The 17,292-nt window shown below is 39.8% G+C and overlaps 1 protein-coding gene across 1 annotated transcript in view; it reads left to right on the forward strand.

Annotated features, from left to right (window-relative positions):
- The window catches only part of VAPB (VAMP associated protein B and C), a 32,507-nt gene extending 17,920 nt beyond the window's left edge, over positions 1-14,587 (forward strand). Inside the window, exons 3-6 of the mRNA XM_026042203.1 lie at positions 4,360-4,463; positions 7,405-7,485; positions 9,057-9,233; positions 10,829-14,587. Coding sequence (XP_025897988.1) covers positions 4,360-4,463; positions 7,405-7,485; positions 9,057-9,233; positions 10,829-10,987 — 521 coding nt within the window. The 3' untranslated portion in view covers positions 10,988-14,587. The remainder of the gene's footprint in view (positions 1-4,359; positions 4,464-7,404; positions 7,486-9,056; positions 9,234-10,828) is intronic.
- Positions 14,588-17,292: the final 2,705 nt, after the last annotated feature.

Genomic DNA, 17,292 nt, shown 5'->3' on the forward strand with positions numbered 1-17,292 from the left:
AAAAATTACTAGAATCTAGACAATTCTGTAACAAGTTCCGGATATTTAACCTAATTTATTATATACAGTCTGTCCTTCTGGGCGCTGGTGACCAGGTTTAATGCAGCCTCTTGGTAGCTCTGGATCAGCACAGTACCTCATCACTCCAAAAAAATCAGTGTTGAAGAATAATGTGCTGAAGCTTGGGAGCGATGTGCTGGTTTCCCGGGGTGTTACGGACTGCCGCTTGACTCGGGGCAGCCTCCATCATCCTTGCACTGGTACCATCTGGGTGCCTTTTTTACTGGCACTGTATTTGTATTTGCTATTTTAATGAAAGTTCCTGAAGGTCCTGTATCCTGAGCTAGAAGCAATTCCCACTACATGATTCTAATTTAGTTTTTGCTTCTATGATGGCTCATTTAACACATGTAAAATGCTACAAAAACAAAGGTTTCAATTTTCTAGCAGAATGTCTAATACTGGCTCTAAYGCCTTCTCCCAGCTCCTCCTAAATATCAGGAGGATATTGGCCCTGTCGCCATGCTCTGCTTGCTGCAGTGTCAGGTTTGTAGCCCGTATTTTCACCTGTTATATAATAGYGTGTAATTTTAACAGTTGCCTTTACGTAACTGTCAGGAAGTGTGTGTGCGCTGTCATCTCCTTTGATTGTTTGAGCTGATGAGCTTAGAAAACAAAGGTACAGACACACRCTCTGCTGCTTTTCTCAAAGCGGGGCTTAGCTGAGCACAGATTCGCGGGGGGCTTCTCAGGGTGGGAATGTGTGTGAAATTGGGCAGCAAAGGGAAAAGGAGAGAGCTGAGCAGATGCGGCTGGGCCTGCAGGTGGGTCGGTAAGGTGGGGAGAGGTGAGCGCGGATGGTGCCCTCTGCGAGCGGGGTCCTGCTGGAGGGACAGCCTGCGTGCCCTCCTGGAGGCCGCGGGAGCTCTCGGCCTGCACAGAACCTCCGAGGGGGTTTTCAGTCCGCGTTCAACCTGTGCAAGCAGAAGAGCCACCTGCAGTCCTTCCGTGTGGCGCCTCCGTGGCTGCTCTTCATCAGCTRCATGTGTGTCCCCCTTGGCTAAGGTTCCCATCATGGGTTGTCCCCCAGCGCTCTGTGCCTTGCAGACCCGTATCCCAGCCCCACTGATGCCCTGCGAGCCTCCCAAGGCTCTCTCCTTTTTCCTTTGCTGCCCAATTATTGCCCATCTACGTTAGGGTTTTGCCATCTGCTTTGTAAGAGCCCGTCTGGATCTTCACAGCAGCTTTTAGCATATTCAGTAGTTTTTAATATTCTTAAAATACACAGGAGGAACTAGGAAAGCGTGTACAAGTGTGAAGTGCTGCGGTGGTTTCCGCTTGTAGATGTGAGTGCCCTTTGTTGCCTTCAGTGGAGCTGACCCAGATCAGCTCCATCTTGGTTTGCCCTGTAGCTGCTTGTTATTTTTTATTAAAAGCAAGATGAGCGTAGATCTGATCCATGCAGAACATAAAGCACTTCATGTACTGCCACATGGAAAAAAACTATTAATAAAGCTGGAAAAGACAGGAATAGTTTCACAGATTATAGAATGGGCTACTTAAAGAATAAATAATCATATAGAGGACAAATAGCTTTTGAGATGCATTGGAAAGAAGTTACTGGTTATGTATCTTGAGTGATTCTTGGTGCTCATCTTGTTTAATGCAATGTGAGCAGTCCTGGCACAAGAAAGTAGTACCTAAAAACACCATTAATGATGTAGAGTTGGGAGGTTGAAGATAACATGCAGCAAGAACCAGGTGTCCTTGAAGGCTACAGTCGAAGAATCAGGATGAGCCTCATCATAAAAAAAMCCTGCAATATCACGTGCTTGGAGAATAAAGTGCTTCTGCTGTAATTGCAGCCTTGTGGAAGGGAGGCGGGGGGATATTAAGATGTTTTTGCTGATCTTCGGGTGATGGAGATGCCAACATAACGTGGCTGTGAAAAAGGGTGGGTAATGGAGGAGCTTAGAAAGTGTAAATGCTCTTGTCGGAGGCACTGGGAACATTTGGTGGGTGTTTCTTTGGAGCAGTTTGCCCAGGAGAGTTCAGAGAGAGCATGAATGGGGAGCTGGCTGCTGAGCATGGACGCGTTTGGCTTGGCTAGTTTACCAGAAGGCCAAGAGTCACTGAGAGCCGTGTCTTGGAATGCATCAGCAGTAAATGGCTCTTCCCCTTCTTTGCTCTTTAAATGTAAGGGCAAAATTGGTCCAAGCCCAAGTGAACAGGCCATTGATAAATTTAGATGGAAGCGAGAGGAAGGTCACTGGCTATCTGAGCAGGGAGACTTTGCTGTTCCTTCTCCTTCTCCTGGAAGGGTGTGAAAAAAGCAGCTGGCTTTAAAAATAGCGGGCTGCCCCTTCCCTGCTGCTTTCCTCAAATTTCCTCCCTCCCTTTTTGAGGGAAAACTTGAAGAATTTATCAACTTCTGGCTGTGAACTGGTAGCAAATAAAGAGGATCACAATTTTATGATCCAATGACAGATGCTTTTGTAAAGGGTTTCATAGAAACATGCTTTTCACATAGCTCTTAGGTGAGGAATGGAATTTCCAGCCAAATCAAAAGACCCACATTTGACATAGCAAATCATCTAGCAATTAGGGCAGTTACATGGGACTGATCTTTTCCAGAAGCCCCCAGTAGGCTCTGAATAAATGTGGAAATGGTTTGGTTTCATTCTGAACAAAGTAGGAATTTTTGAGTTTCCAATCTAGCGTCCATTTGCATAGCATCCGTTTGGTGAATAATTTGTGTCCATGTGGCTTTCAAGTATTGATCTAAAAATGTGAGTGCCAGCGACATTGCTGCTGTCAGGCCCTCTGTACCTGCTGTTCACATTCAGTGAATGGAGCTCAGCAGCRATCATCTGGCATTCAGCAATGGCTTTGGCACTATCACTTGGGAAATAATGATTTTCAGATGAGCTTATAGATGCACTGGGCAGAGGAAGCTGTTAAATCTGCAGGTCTGGAGASCTTCCATAAGCATGGGATGGTTTGGACTTCCCAGTTAGCTCTGACGCTTTTAAATACTTGAAATAACARCCATTTGTCTGCTGCAGGGAAAAAAATACAGTTACTCAGTGCCACATTGCCCAATTCTGTTTGGAACAGTTAGCTTTAAAATAGTCAGTTTGCAAGCACTTATTTTGGACTAATATTTGATTGCTGCAAGGTGAGTTTAAAATTTGTGTGAGACAGTTTCCTGCCTTCCTCTTCTCGTAGCTTTAAAAGGCATGTGGTTGTTGATGACCACGGACTGTGTGCAGAATAAAGACTGCACAGCCAGAACACATCCTGCTTATTGAAGGAGGCAGATTGATTTGGCTCTTCTTCATTTCTAGYAAATGGGATCATTGTCTATTGCTTTTATAGTGCAAACCCCCTGCAATTGGTGCCGATGAATTTTGCCACGCAACGTTAATAGTACTGGTGCATGCAAGTAATCCCATTCTTTTGTACTAGCAGTAATTGCAGTATGTGCAAGTGTCACGTTTAATTTTCAGATTGATCTTAACTTTTTGCAACATCTAGTGACATGTTCATCTATTTTCCTTTGCTTATTTTTACTTTGTTGTCCAATCTTCAAAACACATTCTATGAATTGCATGGTAATTGCATATCCAGTATGATTTGCAAAAATGTAGAGGTTCTAAATGATCACTGTGATTAAAGAATATTCCTGGTAAATGAAATATACAGCTCTCTATCTTGAAGTGACTTTAGTAGATTAATCCTATCCTCCCAAAAAGGAGAGCTTTATGAATTCCTAATATTTCTTCTAAAGCAATTCCTCTCTACCCAAATGCACCTTTCATTTCTTTGCTCCCTGAACAGGGTTATTTTCTATTTAAATAAATTCCATCATGATTATGATGTTTGGATTGAAAGAAATGCATTTCTCTTACAGAGGCAAAATTTGTAAGACATTTAGCCATAAACCTGGTAGCAAAGCTTCCACAATTATTTTTGGAAGAGAAATAGTTGTGCTTGATAAAACAAATAAGCATGAAACTTGTAAACTCTGTAGAGGAAATTTCCATCCCAAGGCTTGATGCTTAAAGTTTAAAGCATTTGACTTTGCCTGCTCATACAGTTTGTCTCAGGAACCATCAGCAATACTGTGTGTACAAGCAAGGAAAATGCCTGCTTGTTCCTAAGGATGCAGAAGGGGAGAAAAAAAGATTTTTTTGAGATTTTTTTTTTCTTCCCAGCTGCTACTTTTATCTTAAGGTTGTACAACAATCATTTCAATGTCTGTATTTCTCAGCTCTTGTAAGTGTATCATCAGAGGACAACAGTGCATAGTTACCAATGCTAACACAGTGTGCTTGGGGGTTTTCTTCTTTCTTACAGTGATGCTACAGCCTTTTGACTATGATCCTAATGAGAAAAGTAAACACAAGTTTATGGTTCAGTCTATGTTTGCTCCAGCTGATACTTCAGATATGGAAGCAGTAGTAAGTATTGATATTTAATTAAAACAGATTTCTTTCCAATTATGACCTTTTACTGCATTGTTTAAGTGCTGTTGTAAAGCTACACTGGAATTTTCCTTGAAAGCTTTTGCCAGATTTAAGTCCCCGTGGAAAGAGAGGTGTTTTCTGTTTTTATTTGTAGCGCCGTGATTCTGTGCTGTCACAGCACAGAAGACTTGGTTGATCCCTGTGATCATGGAGTCATTATGGTTGGAAAAGACCTTCAGGATCACCAAGTCCAACCCTAAAGCCTTCAACACCRTACACTGCTAAACTGTGTCCCTAAGATTGCGTCCTTAGAACTATTAGTTGGTGGGATACCGTGTCCTGGCGCACATTTATTTAAGTACTTGTATTTTTAAAAAAACAAGTATAAATACATGTGATTTTGTAAAACTAAAAGCTATACATTTTAAGGAACTGATCTGTGCAATCTCTTAGATTTTATCTTATCTCTCTTTCCTCGGTTACCTCCCTTGAGCAGCTTCCTTTTCCCAGTGGGAACCAACAAAAATACGGTGTTTTTCTTTGCCTGTGTGTTTTACAGAACTGCTCTCATAGATATTGCCCTATGGGCTACACATGAGAAGAACGAAAGCAGATAGGGGCTGAGGCAAAGGACAAAGACCTAGAAATAAGATTTCTGGCTCCTTTAAGATAACTTGGAAATAAAAGGCAGCAATATGTCAGCTGCGGCCTTTCCTGTAGGGGCAAGATTTTTGTTACTGCGAGAAGGCATGAGAACTTTCTCTGATCTGGCCTTTAGTAATTTGAGAGTTCTCCGTAGCTGATGAGGACACAATAAAATGCCTATTGCTCTCTGAAGCATGGGTTAATGTGTGTGCTTGTATGCATGCATGTAAATATTGGGGGAAAAAGCCCAGAATATGTGTTACTGCTTTTCTACAGTAGCCTTCTCAGTGTGCATCTTCCAGGCAGCTCTTCAGAATTTAAGCAGACTTTTCATTTAAATTTGTGTGAAGAAACCTACATAATTCAACAGGACCTTTTGACTAATTCCACTGAGAATGGCAGAATCTTGTATGTGTTCCCACTGCTGAGTCCCTTTTAAAGAGGAGAAAGACAATCTTTCAATAGAAGCCTGAAGAATTCACCCTTTATGACGTATTTGGTTTCATGGCATAGTAAAACATCCAAAGAACAAACTAAGTGGCTTTTCTGCTCTTTTTGAATACATACATGATCATATTAATTGTTACAAAATGTTATTACTGCAGTTGGCTTCATTTTTGACCTTCATATGCTCTGCTTCATGACGAGCTAACATTTCTTTTCCCTGCTTTTAAATGTGGGAGGTGACATGAAGATGTGGGTTGCTTTCCAAAGTAGAAGTTGCACGGTAGTTCAAGCATAGATTTGGGGTTTCTTTTGTTTGTTTTTAATAGATATATTGAAGTTTAGAATTCAACTTCTGGGGTATGCTTGTGAATTAATGTTTTTTATTAGATACACTAGAAAACTTTATAGTCGACTTCAGTGTTGCATAGCTTGTATTTCTCTAAGAAGTATGTCCTGCTGGAASAGTGTTACATCTTTTAAAGCTTAGACACTCTGCAGATTTAATTTACAAAGAACTCTCTCTTTTTAGAGAGATCTGTGGAACTAGACTTGTCTAATATACGTCAAAATAAGGTCCAATGGGAGAGACMCCAGTAGTGCAATATAGAAAGACTAGTCTGCAACTCTTTCTACTTTTTAATTCTTGTGAATTACTTCACACCATGAAAAATCTTCTGTTAGCAAAGAATATTTTTTGGACCTAAATGATCCTTTCAATTTTCCAGAGCTTTCCAAACCGACGTAATTATTTTTCCTTTACCACATTTGATCAGTTCTTAGTTTTGCTACCATTCTCTGAGTATCATCCTATTCTGGATAAACAGGTGAGACAAATCACTGGAGTGCTATAAAGCTTTCAGCACTTCACAGGCAGCCAACAAGCTCAAAATAGCCCTGTGACCTCGGCTGTGGAAGAGCTGGAGTGCTCTGCAGCTATTCAGGATGAGTCAAATGCTTGAGGTTGCGCTGGGGTTAGCCATAACTTGACACCTACTTGAGATAAGCTGAGCAATACCTTGCTGAACAAAGTACAGCCAAAGTAAAGCCAAAGCCTATGAAAACTCCAAAAACTCGTGACCTCTTCTTACTAGATATCACCACTATGAAGCAACCTTTTCATTTCAGGGTTACAGCTAATAGCAAGGTATTTATAGCTGTGARTCCTTTTTATTTTTAATGGCAGACTCCCTAATTGAAAGAGGAGRAGAGGGGAGCTTATCTCTTTTGCATGCACCACGTTTGTCATTGTTTAGAAACAGATGCTGCAAAAGTAAAACCGAGCCTGTGAGTCGTGGGTGTCCTTGCAAGGACCAGGCATCTCCCTGGCCAGTGCAAAATGAAGAAGGGGAGGAACAGTCCTGTAACCTCTACCAGGCAGGAGACAATGTGAGAGCCTCACTTGAAACTGGAGAGGCTTGAGTAGCTACTCCAGCTAAACAAGGATTTGAGAACTAGCCCTGTAGAGCTGAAATACTGATTTTAACTTTTCCCTTCCTTTGATTGCCCTCCTCCTACCCTATTCTTTTTTGGCCTGGACCATAGCTCCCCCTGTCTGCACTGATTGCTCTGAAACAGATCCAAGCATTCCTATAAATTTAAGTATGCAATTTTGAAACTATTTAGAATGATGTACTCTGTATTTTCTGTCCTCTTTAAGGTGCAACTCAAAGAATTGCATGAAAAACAAGAGTTGCTTTTCATTTTTGATCATGTATGTTTTCATTGGTAACATGCTAAACACCTATAGAGCTTTTCTTGAATAAAGTGATGTGATTTGTGTATGCATTATTCTGTGTTTTCCTTGTGTCTTAATAAATCATTGTTTAATGCTTAATTTTTAAAGTGGAAAGAAGCAAAACCAGAAGAACTCATGGATTCGAAACTTAGGTGTGTGTTTGAGCTACCAGCGGAAAATGATAAGCCTGTGAGTATTTTCAGCTGCGTGTGGAGTGAGTTAACTTAATACCACAGCTAATGATATTAGCTAGAATGGCATGTTTATACAGGCACCTATATAAGCGAAAGACAGAGCCCTTTGTTTCACTATCTGGATGGCCATCACCCTTTGAAAACAAAGTAAAGCTGTTTGAAAGCTTAGTGATGCTTAGCATAACTAGCAGCTAATTTGAACAAAGCCAGTGTAACAATCAGGAAAAATCTTGGAGTTGAGCAAAAAAGAGATGCATAGAATAAAGAATATTCAATTAAAAGTATTTTGAAATATGCTCATTGATGTTCCTAAAAGCTCTCTCTCTATGTCATAGCAATTATAACCATCAGCAGTACAAACTTGCCTATCCAACACTGTTCCCTTCCCTTTCCTTCCTTGACAGGATGCTGATTTCAGCAGGTAAAGAGTGGGAAAACTCCTTGGGAAACACAAATGCAGTTGSGGGTAACTGCAGTTATTGCGCGATCCTTGTTAGGGCCGTGAGGGCACTGATTAATTTCTAATGGAAGGATGTAGTAGCAAGTGCAGGACGGATACTGAACGGAGCAAACCTGGACATGTGCTTTGCTGGGAGGGTGCTGAGGGCACAAGTGTTCTTCCTTGTGCAGAGCAGTTTGTAATTAGAGTTACACTTTGGTAAAATGGCCCARGTGTAGGTGCAATGGGTCTCACCTAGCTGCTCCAAACAGGGAATGTTTGCCCTGAAGTGGCTGCTTTTGTTCTAGTTTATTTTCCATGTGTCCAATTTGAAGATGTAATGAGGAAGGAAAAATCTCAATTATATGAAATTTAACAGCTACTGTATTTGGGAACATCGATTATAACAAAAAAAATACACAAATAATAAGCAAGTTCTGTTACTTTATTGATGAAATCCTTTGGTTAACGCTTTGGTGCTATTTTTGCTGAAGAAAGAGTGGTTTGTTTTTCTTAACTAGAGTTGATTCCTCTCTATCTTGTAGTACACAATATACAGGGAATCCCAAAAGAGGAAAGCAAAGAGGTTTTGGAGCTCTGCAGCTGCTGTCCCCTCCCTTGGGTTGAAAGCTCCTCCTTCAGTGCAAGAGCACAGGGAGACACAAAGGTGGTGGGAAGCAAAGAGTGGGCAAAGTGCAGCTGGTGGCTCCTGGCAATCGCCTCCTCCTCGGGTAGCTCCTTGCTTGGGAAGAGACAATCGAGGAGAGTCCTGGTGCTACATTAGCAGACTGAGAAGCTTTGGGGACACAAAGCCAGGAGACCCCGTGGGGCTCAGGTTTCCATTTGTGTTGCAAGGGATGCTCTGCAGACAGGTCCGTTTCCATGTGCAGAAGCTCAAATGAGGGCTCRTTCTGGCTGCACTTAGTGCTCCTGATGTAGTGGTTACTGTGAAACAGGAGGGGGAAGTAAAGGTTGCAGAAATTAAAACTGTGTTTTTCTTTTAATACAGGCGTGTTTCAGGTGTGCACAGGCAATCTTACGTGATTGTCCTCCTGAATATCAGGTGTGTGGTGTGGAGTGGTGTTAATAACTAACTAACCAGAGATCACTCTGTCCTTTTTTAACAGCATGATATAGAAATAAATAAAATTGTATCCACAACTGCAACAAAGACAGATTCTTCTGTAATGTCTAAATCAATAAGTTCCTCTTTGGATGACATTGAAGTTAAGAAAGTAATGGAAGAATATAAGAGGCTTCAAATAGAAGTTCAGAGGTTACGGGAGGAGAATAAACAGTTTAAGGTAAAGATTATTTTTTTCTTTTTTCAGATATACTTCTTTCCTGAAAAGATGCTTGAGGCTGAAAGGTTTGGTTACATGAACATGGTACAATAGTTTAATATTGTCTATAAATCAAAAGAGAACTTGGGTTTCTTTCTATAAATCTAGGGGGAAAATGTGCTGAAATCAGTGTTACCTTTGAAAGCAGCATAAAACTCATGCCGTCAGAGAGGCTGATTGAATAGCAGCCCAGAGTGGTGGTTCTCTCTCTTTATTTTCCCACCTTATTTTCTCTGTCAGAATGAACCATTCATTGTTAGCTTTGGCCCTGTTCTCTCAAACTGATGGGAGCTTGAGGACAATCTTGTGCCTGTACTGAATATTCAAATAATTGTGCCTCTCATATGCATTAAAATGACCAAAGTAACACTTATGAGCAGAAAATCTGCTTTCTGCTCTATCCAGCACATTACGGTGAAACCAAGTAAATCAGAAGCCTTTATGACCATGCTGCAATTCCCTTTTGCAGTATTTCCAGTTGTGACTAAAGTTTAATTTCATAGATAATAGCAGCAATGAAAACCTAAAATCCATGGCTAGTTTGGCCCCGTGAAAGAAACTCGACGTTCTGTCAGCTGTGATGCTGCTTGTCTGGCTGGAGCATGAAAAAGATTTAAACACTTCTAAACCAATCTTGTTTTGCACATAGAAATAATCTGGCTGAGATGCAAGCTTGAGTTCTCTTTGTGCTCGTTTGGTAGTGGCTTACAGAGCTATAAATGCCATGTGTTGGGTGCAGTGGTGTGTTTATTTTTTCCTCAAAATAGTCTTGAAGTCCTCAAGAGATATCTGGAATTGAGTTGAATACTTAAAATAATCTTTTAAAAYTGTCAGCTCTTGCTCCCTTTGTGAAGTGTCAGAAATGTGCGTAAAATGTCCAAAAACAGTATGTTTATTGACTGCCAGCTACCAGGAATTGCGGATTAATAACAGATTAAATTAATAACAGATTAAAGGCATAGTCGAAATTAACATGCTTTTCAGAGCAAGTATCATGTAGCTGAGGAGCTTTTTACTCTTTGCAAAAGTCAATTGTTCCCTACCCACGTTCCTAGCAGCAATGAGATACCAGGTAACCTGTGACTCTTAATGTTCTCCTCTAAAGTTAGGTGCTCATTTGAATTCAAACATGAGCAACACTGATGAATATTGACCTCTTTTTWAAAAAAAAGGAAGAGATATATCTTAACCTATATTTAAAAGCATTTTCTCTAACAGCAATATATCCACATACAGAGCAAGATGAGCATCTTCATGCCATTCCATTCTTTGGTGTTTTTGCAGTCCTGGAGTTTTCTGCAGACTTTGGACATGTGTTTTATAGACCTCCTTGTCACTTAGTCCAGAGGAGGAAACTTTTAGAGCATGTGGTTTGTGTTTTGCCAGCCGAGTAGATACAAAGCCGCTGTCCTACCTCACTACCCTTTTCTGCCCAGGTTTTTCTTACTTAAATAAGTTAGCCTCACATAGGCACTCTCCTGTTGCTGTATGCACACTTGGCTTGGGAAACCCTGATTCTTTTTTTCTAAARAAATAATCTTCATACCTTCCTTTAGGAAGAAGATGGACTTCGGATGAGGAAGGCACCCCAGACAAACAATCCAATATCTGCTTCTGCAGCTGCTGTCAAGGAGGAAGGGCTCAGCTCTAGACTACTTGCTTTGGTGGTTTTGTTCTTTATCTTTGGTGTAATTATAGGAAAAATAGCCTTGTAGAGGCAGCATGCTGGGAATTGTAAATTGGTTTGATGGTTCTGCCATATCATTGGATTAAATTTATTCATAACAATGTTTAAAAAGATTAATGTATGACATCTCACAGGTCTTGCCTTCAAATTACCCCTGCACAAATATTATGTAACATAATCTAGAAAGTTTAAAATGTACGATGGGTGAATGAAAGAGAATATTCTTCAGTGATGAACGGGGGGGAGGGGGAAATCATGATTTAACACTACAATGGAATATTGTATATGTCATTTTAAACATTCTTAGGCCCTGGTACATGTTGCTGGATTACCTCTTTTTAAAAAAAGCAAAACAGAAAAAAACTCTTCCTCCACTGCTGGAGCTGGCCCTATTGAATGTTTGGAGCTGGGTTAGGCAGGAGGTGTTGATAACTTCTGTAAAATATGTTAATCCACCATTCTGCTCATAAATTTAACAGTTTCTGTCAGTGTCTTCAACTCTGTGCAAGTTACCGATTTCTTGGCACTTAAATGAATAGTGAGAAGCTGAAAAGAATTGTACGTGGCAATGCTGAATGTGCTAGGCATCATTAAGAGGCATATATTGACTGGTATGACGCTCATTCGGAATAAAGGTCAATGCCTTCTTCTCATAAAGGGACCAAGCTACATTGCTGTTGGTTCATTTAGCTGAATTAAAATGTTATTCAGAGATGTTTAATGCATATTTAACTTATTTAATGTATTTCATCTCATGTTTCCTTATTGTCACAAAATTGACTAATACTCTATGGTATAAAAGGCACCTGTTTTAAGCCAGTGACTAGAACTAAAAAATTTGCTGCTGTAGTGATGCAAGATTCTTCTGCCTCCTGGTGTTTTGGGCACTACACAATTGTTGGAGTTTTGATCATCCGAGCATTGGAGAAACAGTGGTCAGGAAACTGTTTTTGTATGTAAATAAGTCTATCTAGGGGAAAAAATATTAGTAGTAAACTAGTTCTATGCCGTAAAAAGACCAATCCCGTTTGACTATGTAGCAACAAAAAAAAAAAAAAAAAAAAAAAAAAAAAAAAGGAAAGAAATTAAATAAAGCCCCCAAATTCAAGTTTCTTTTGTTATTTTTGTCATGTTCTCAACAGCTTTAGACGGGGGAAAAGAACAATGTTCTCTACCAACTTACTTTGCTTATGGCATCAGGAAACTGTCAGTCTTAGATCAGGATGATTTTTTTTCCCCAGCATAATTTTAATCTAAAATCAGCTCCATTCAATGCCTGATATACATAAGCGTTGTTCAGAATAATCATATCAACTGCTATTGTACTTAAATAATGTCCCATTTTTCCCTTTGTTTGGATTCAGTAGTCGATACAGTTGGTAGTATATGGAAAGTGAGACCGATAGTTGTGTTTCTAAGCATACTTTTATTACAAAATACATAAACTCAATATCGTTTAGCATGTTGAATTTCAGTAGACATAGTTTTTCGAGCAAGTAACTCCCCATATATTTGTAGATGTTAGATTCAGAAACCATTGGTGACATGCCAGTCTAGTGTAGCATAGCAGAGTTTATAGAGCACTCTTGAGGATTAAGATACATCTTCAAAATGTGGCTTTTTTCCTGCATAATTCCTGTGATTCTTGAGGAAACTGTTGGGGCTGCAGTCTGTCTACTACTCTGTGATTGCATCAGTGACTTTTATATTTATTTCACGAGAGTCTCAAGGGTTTCCTGTTTTGCAAGTGCAACTAAGCAAAATTTTGTGTGAGGTTTAAAAAGAAAATGGAAAAAAATAAGCCCTCCCTAGTGTGTTCAGCGTACGAACACAACTCTGTGGAAGCTTCCTCTGGAAGAGCCAACAGAAATGAGTTTCTTCAGCATTTGGAAATGTTAGTGCCTTGTCTGCTCAGGATGGAAGGGACAAAGCAATTCAAGTCTGCTTGTAAAGGGCAGAGAAGACGGGAGACGAGCTGGAAAGAAGCAGTGAGTTCAGCGTGACAAATTGGGCAGAACTGATCAAGAAAGATACTTGCAGGGCATTAAAAGCTAATCGAAACTTTTACAAGCAGCATTTAAAAAGGAACCTTTTCAAAAAGATAAGGTTGGAACTGATATTGTAAAATAGGTTTTCATGGTTTTGAGGCGTACTTTTTGAGAAAATCTTGTCTAAAGGGAGTAAAGAGAGACAGACTGTTTTTTTTTTTTTAAGCTATAAACATTTTGACCTCACTAAAAATATGTTGTCTGAAGAACAGAATCCCTTATTTCCTTAATAATAATACTATTTACTTTTCTGGGAGAACTTTGTCCTGCTGAAAAACAGCCCCATTGATATTTTTTTCAAAAAAAAAAAAAAGTCAGTCTTTGCAGGGTAAAGGTGGAAGGTGGAGGCTTTAACCTGGTCTCCTGTGGGCCGTGTTCATGTCACACGTGGTTAACTACCACGCAGGATTCTGCTAGCAAGGGCAGCTTCTAGGTGAAGGAAGCCAGCAGAATGTCCTTGTGCCCTTTGGTGTTCAGTAGTTGCGCTCCGTGATCTGTGAACACTTGGAACTTAAGTCATTTGAGAGCAAATTCGTGTCTGTGTTTAGCATTCCAGGAGTACATARAGATCTGCTGTATGCCTTACAAATGTGATTGAGAGTCCACCCAAAAGAAGACCCTAGTTTAAATAGGTAGCTGAGGAGGTGCTGGTAATGTCTGCAGCTGAGGCTGACCCACAGTGTCAGTCCTAAACCAGACTGTTAAATTTAGCTTTTATATTCTAGGGCTTAGCAAAGTTCTGAGGCCTTTCCCATTTTTGACAACAGCTGAAGCAGATAGTAGCACCGAATTTTCTGGATAATGTTTTGTTTTCATTGAGCTTAAAACAAGGTGGATGATCAGTGGGAACCTTTTTCCYTGTCCACTTGACCAGACTCTTCTTTCTTAAGAGGCAGAAGGGAAACTCTGGATGTTTTCTGGCAAGGTGCTTAAAAAGTTAGTCTTTGGGTATTGCCAAAATCACTTCTCTTTTGGGTATGTGTTCTTAAGCCACTGGGATTTTTGTAAGTTGTACTTTATGTGATGGTACCAGAGCAAATACTTTCATTGGTGTTCATAGGAAGTGAATTATTCTGGAGGGCATTATGTAACCTAGGAAGCTATGCATGAAACAGAGTTTATAAATAATATTATTGTCTGGTGTTCTCACGTGACACCAGGTGCTAGAAAACAATGTATAATTGATACATGATAGTAGAAATCAAGTTATTACTTAATCTAATGATTGCTCTTGTCATTCTTTTCAGGTTGCTACTTGCATCTACATGTATTGTTAATTTTTATAAGAGCCCATAGAGGCTTCTTAGGTAGTCTTCCCTTTCTGGATATTTGCACTCTTGTCTGTCCTTCGGGCCCCCTGTAATGAAAAGGCTTCTAAAATGTCATGAAAACCTAATAATGGGAAAAGAGCAGAAAACAGTTTCTACAGTTTTCACAGTTGCCCACATTTTAAAGGAAATCTTTTGTGCATGAATGGTAATAACTCTTGCTCTACACTGGCAGTCATCAAAAGTGAACGCACAACCGTAGCAAATGCACAGGCAGGCTGAGCACCCAGTTTGGTGTGGTTGGTGAAGAGCATTGGGSATCAACGAGCAAGATAATAACATGTATGTAAAATGGAGAGAAATTGATGATTGATTGATTGCCATAATGTAATTCTCTAAAAATATGGGATTGTAATTGCTTGACAACAGTATTCCATGCTACTTTTTTTCTCCTGAAATGCTGTTAGTGGGATAAAGTTGGAAACTCACTTTGCAAATTGCTAGAGGTTTTTTCTCACCAATAAACTATAAAGGGTTTCTGTTCCCTGCACACGTACCCTTGCAGTTCTTATTACAGTTCTCATTTATCAGTCAGGATATTTACATGATGGTCCATAGTTGTACACCTCTGATGCTGGGTTTTTACTGTCTTTAATGTTGTAGTTGCCTAATGTAAGAAAACTCTATACATATCATGCCTTCTTCTTAGAAAATATCATTTTCATCTCTCAATTGGAACACCTCCTTAATTCCTAGGCACGATATCGACTTAACTCTAGTATTTTAAGCTTTTGAAGTATAGTTATTATGCTAAACACGGTGTCCTGAAATGCCATATCGCGAGTCTTGTTCTGTGCACAAGGACACCGAGGTAAAACCACAACCAAAAATCCTTCTGTTTGAAAGCAAAGAACATGTAAAAGGAGCACTCAGGGCTTCCCAGAGTTYGTGGTGGCTATCACAGCTCCAGGAGCACCTCATGGCAGCGCTAAAGCTGCTTGAGGCTGGAGAGCCACTTCTTGTGACGCTTCAAACCGGGTCAGCATCCCTACTCCTGTCCTCCAGGTGAGAGCAGACGAGCGGTGAGTGAACTGCGTTCGTTTTCTAGTAGAAGAATAAGGACAGCAGCCCRGAAAATGCAGGAGTGGGTGGATGGGAGGGGAAATGAGGACGGAGCTTAGATCATTCAACTGCATAAAATTGCACACAGGTAGCTAATGAAGGTGTTCCACAYGCTGCTCGGCCTGTGCAGATCGGCCTGAGGTCGGAGCATCTGGTAGTTAATCAGAARTGAGTCTTTGAAAATCTTTGAGAAATCATTAGTACATTTCTATACTGCTAATACATTCTTTGGCCCCAAACCAAACAGGTGAAACATCYCACTGTAATACCAGGTATGTTTTCCTTAGGATATGTACTCTTTGGTGTCTCCTTTCAAAAAGAATACCAGGTTAGAAGATGAATTATAACAAATTATGCAATGCTTACGTCTTGAAGTGTGCACATTTGTACAAATTTCAGGGAACATATCTGACTTTTTTATGATTCAGAAACACTAATATAAAAAAAAATCGGTATAGGGATGAGTTTAGTTCCATACTGTATGGACAAGTTATCCTTTGTAATCAGATACCTGCCTATAAATTAACTTATTAGAAAATACTTGTATAAACCAACATTTAGGCATTTTAGAAAGGAGGTTCAGAGCAAGACTGCTGGTTTGTATAAAGTGAAACCTAGCTGGTCTGTAGATTGAATTGATTAAAAGATAACAGCAGAGTATAATGCTGGTGTAAATCATCTGTTACTGCTATATAAATAGAGGGATTTACTGTTAAAGCAGAGCGATGCAGATCCTTTGAGCATGTCCAGTTAATATTTCTTTATGTTATGCTGACAGCTTCATGCATTCGTTATCACTTTGTCTAATGGGTGTCATGCAGAATTGACCCTGTTCATTGTACTGTTTTTGGCTTTTGTTTTGATCAGCTTCAAAGAAAAAAGTAACTACTCAAAACTGCTTAACTATAAAGTTTGTTTTGTTAATGGGTTGATTTTTCTTGTTCGATAAATGAGGGTTGTCTTTTAAAATAACACTGGTAAGAGCCAGCCCAAAATCCTCCATGTAACCCTGTAATAAGCATTTCTTTACACACTTCTGAAATGAATGTGTATCATTAACTCCATCATTTCCTGGGGCTTCCATTTCTTTCACAGAACAGCTTTGAGTTTTTTCTTTTTCTTTCAAGAGTAAAACTTCGAAAGCTACTAAATTTTCACGTCAGATCTCACTACCTCCCAGTTTAGACCTAAATTTATCCTGACGCTTCTACGTGAATGAGACCTACAAGAAAGGAGTCTTGARTGCAAAAACAAGGCTGTTATTCCCTGAAACAAACTTGAACTTTGCATCTTTTCTGCTATGATCTGCCAGTAGAAAATGGCCTTTTCCAGATGGCAAAACAAAAGAAGTTAAGAAAACAAATTAATTAAGTATTAATTGAAATTGCATTTTACAAACTGACATTATACCTTTGGCATTTCTGCTCATTTATGCATCAGTACATTTCATTCTTATTAAATAGGAACTTACTAAATAAGTTCCTAACTTTGTGATCTTTTTTTCAAGCTTTCAAAGCGCCTATGAAATACTGAAGAACAGTGTGCAGTATTGTCCCCAGTTTAGATATACTTGTTTTTTATCAAATCTTTCAGTGGAGAAACAAGATGAGAAAAACATCCTTCTGTTTCAGTWGGCAGAATTCCCACAAGCAATTATCCATACAAAACTGCTTCTAAAAGAGCTTTGTTAAGGCAGTACAAAGTTGAGCATTCAGGAGTTAGGCAATGGCAGAACCTACTTGGCCTGGGCACTGTTAACTCGGCTGCTTCACCTGACTATGTTGCAGTATCTGAGCAAACCAAGGCTGCTCCAAAGGTGTTTAGGACTGCCCAGCTTTGGTGAACAAGTCTGGCACATCCCCACTTTATTCCTTGTGCTCTTCAAGTCAATCCAA

Source organism: Nothoprocta perdicaria, unplaced genomic scaffold (genome assembly GCF_003342845.1).
Source record: "Nothoprocta perdicaria isolate Ctin4 unplaced genomic scaffold, notPer1 scaffold_3, whole genome shotgun sequence".
In the NCBI taxonomy this organism is placed as follows: Eukaryota; Metazoa; Chordata; class Aves; order Tinamiformes; family Tinamidae; genus Nothoprocta; species Nothoprocta perdicaria.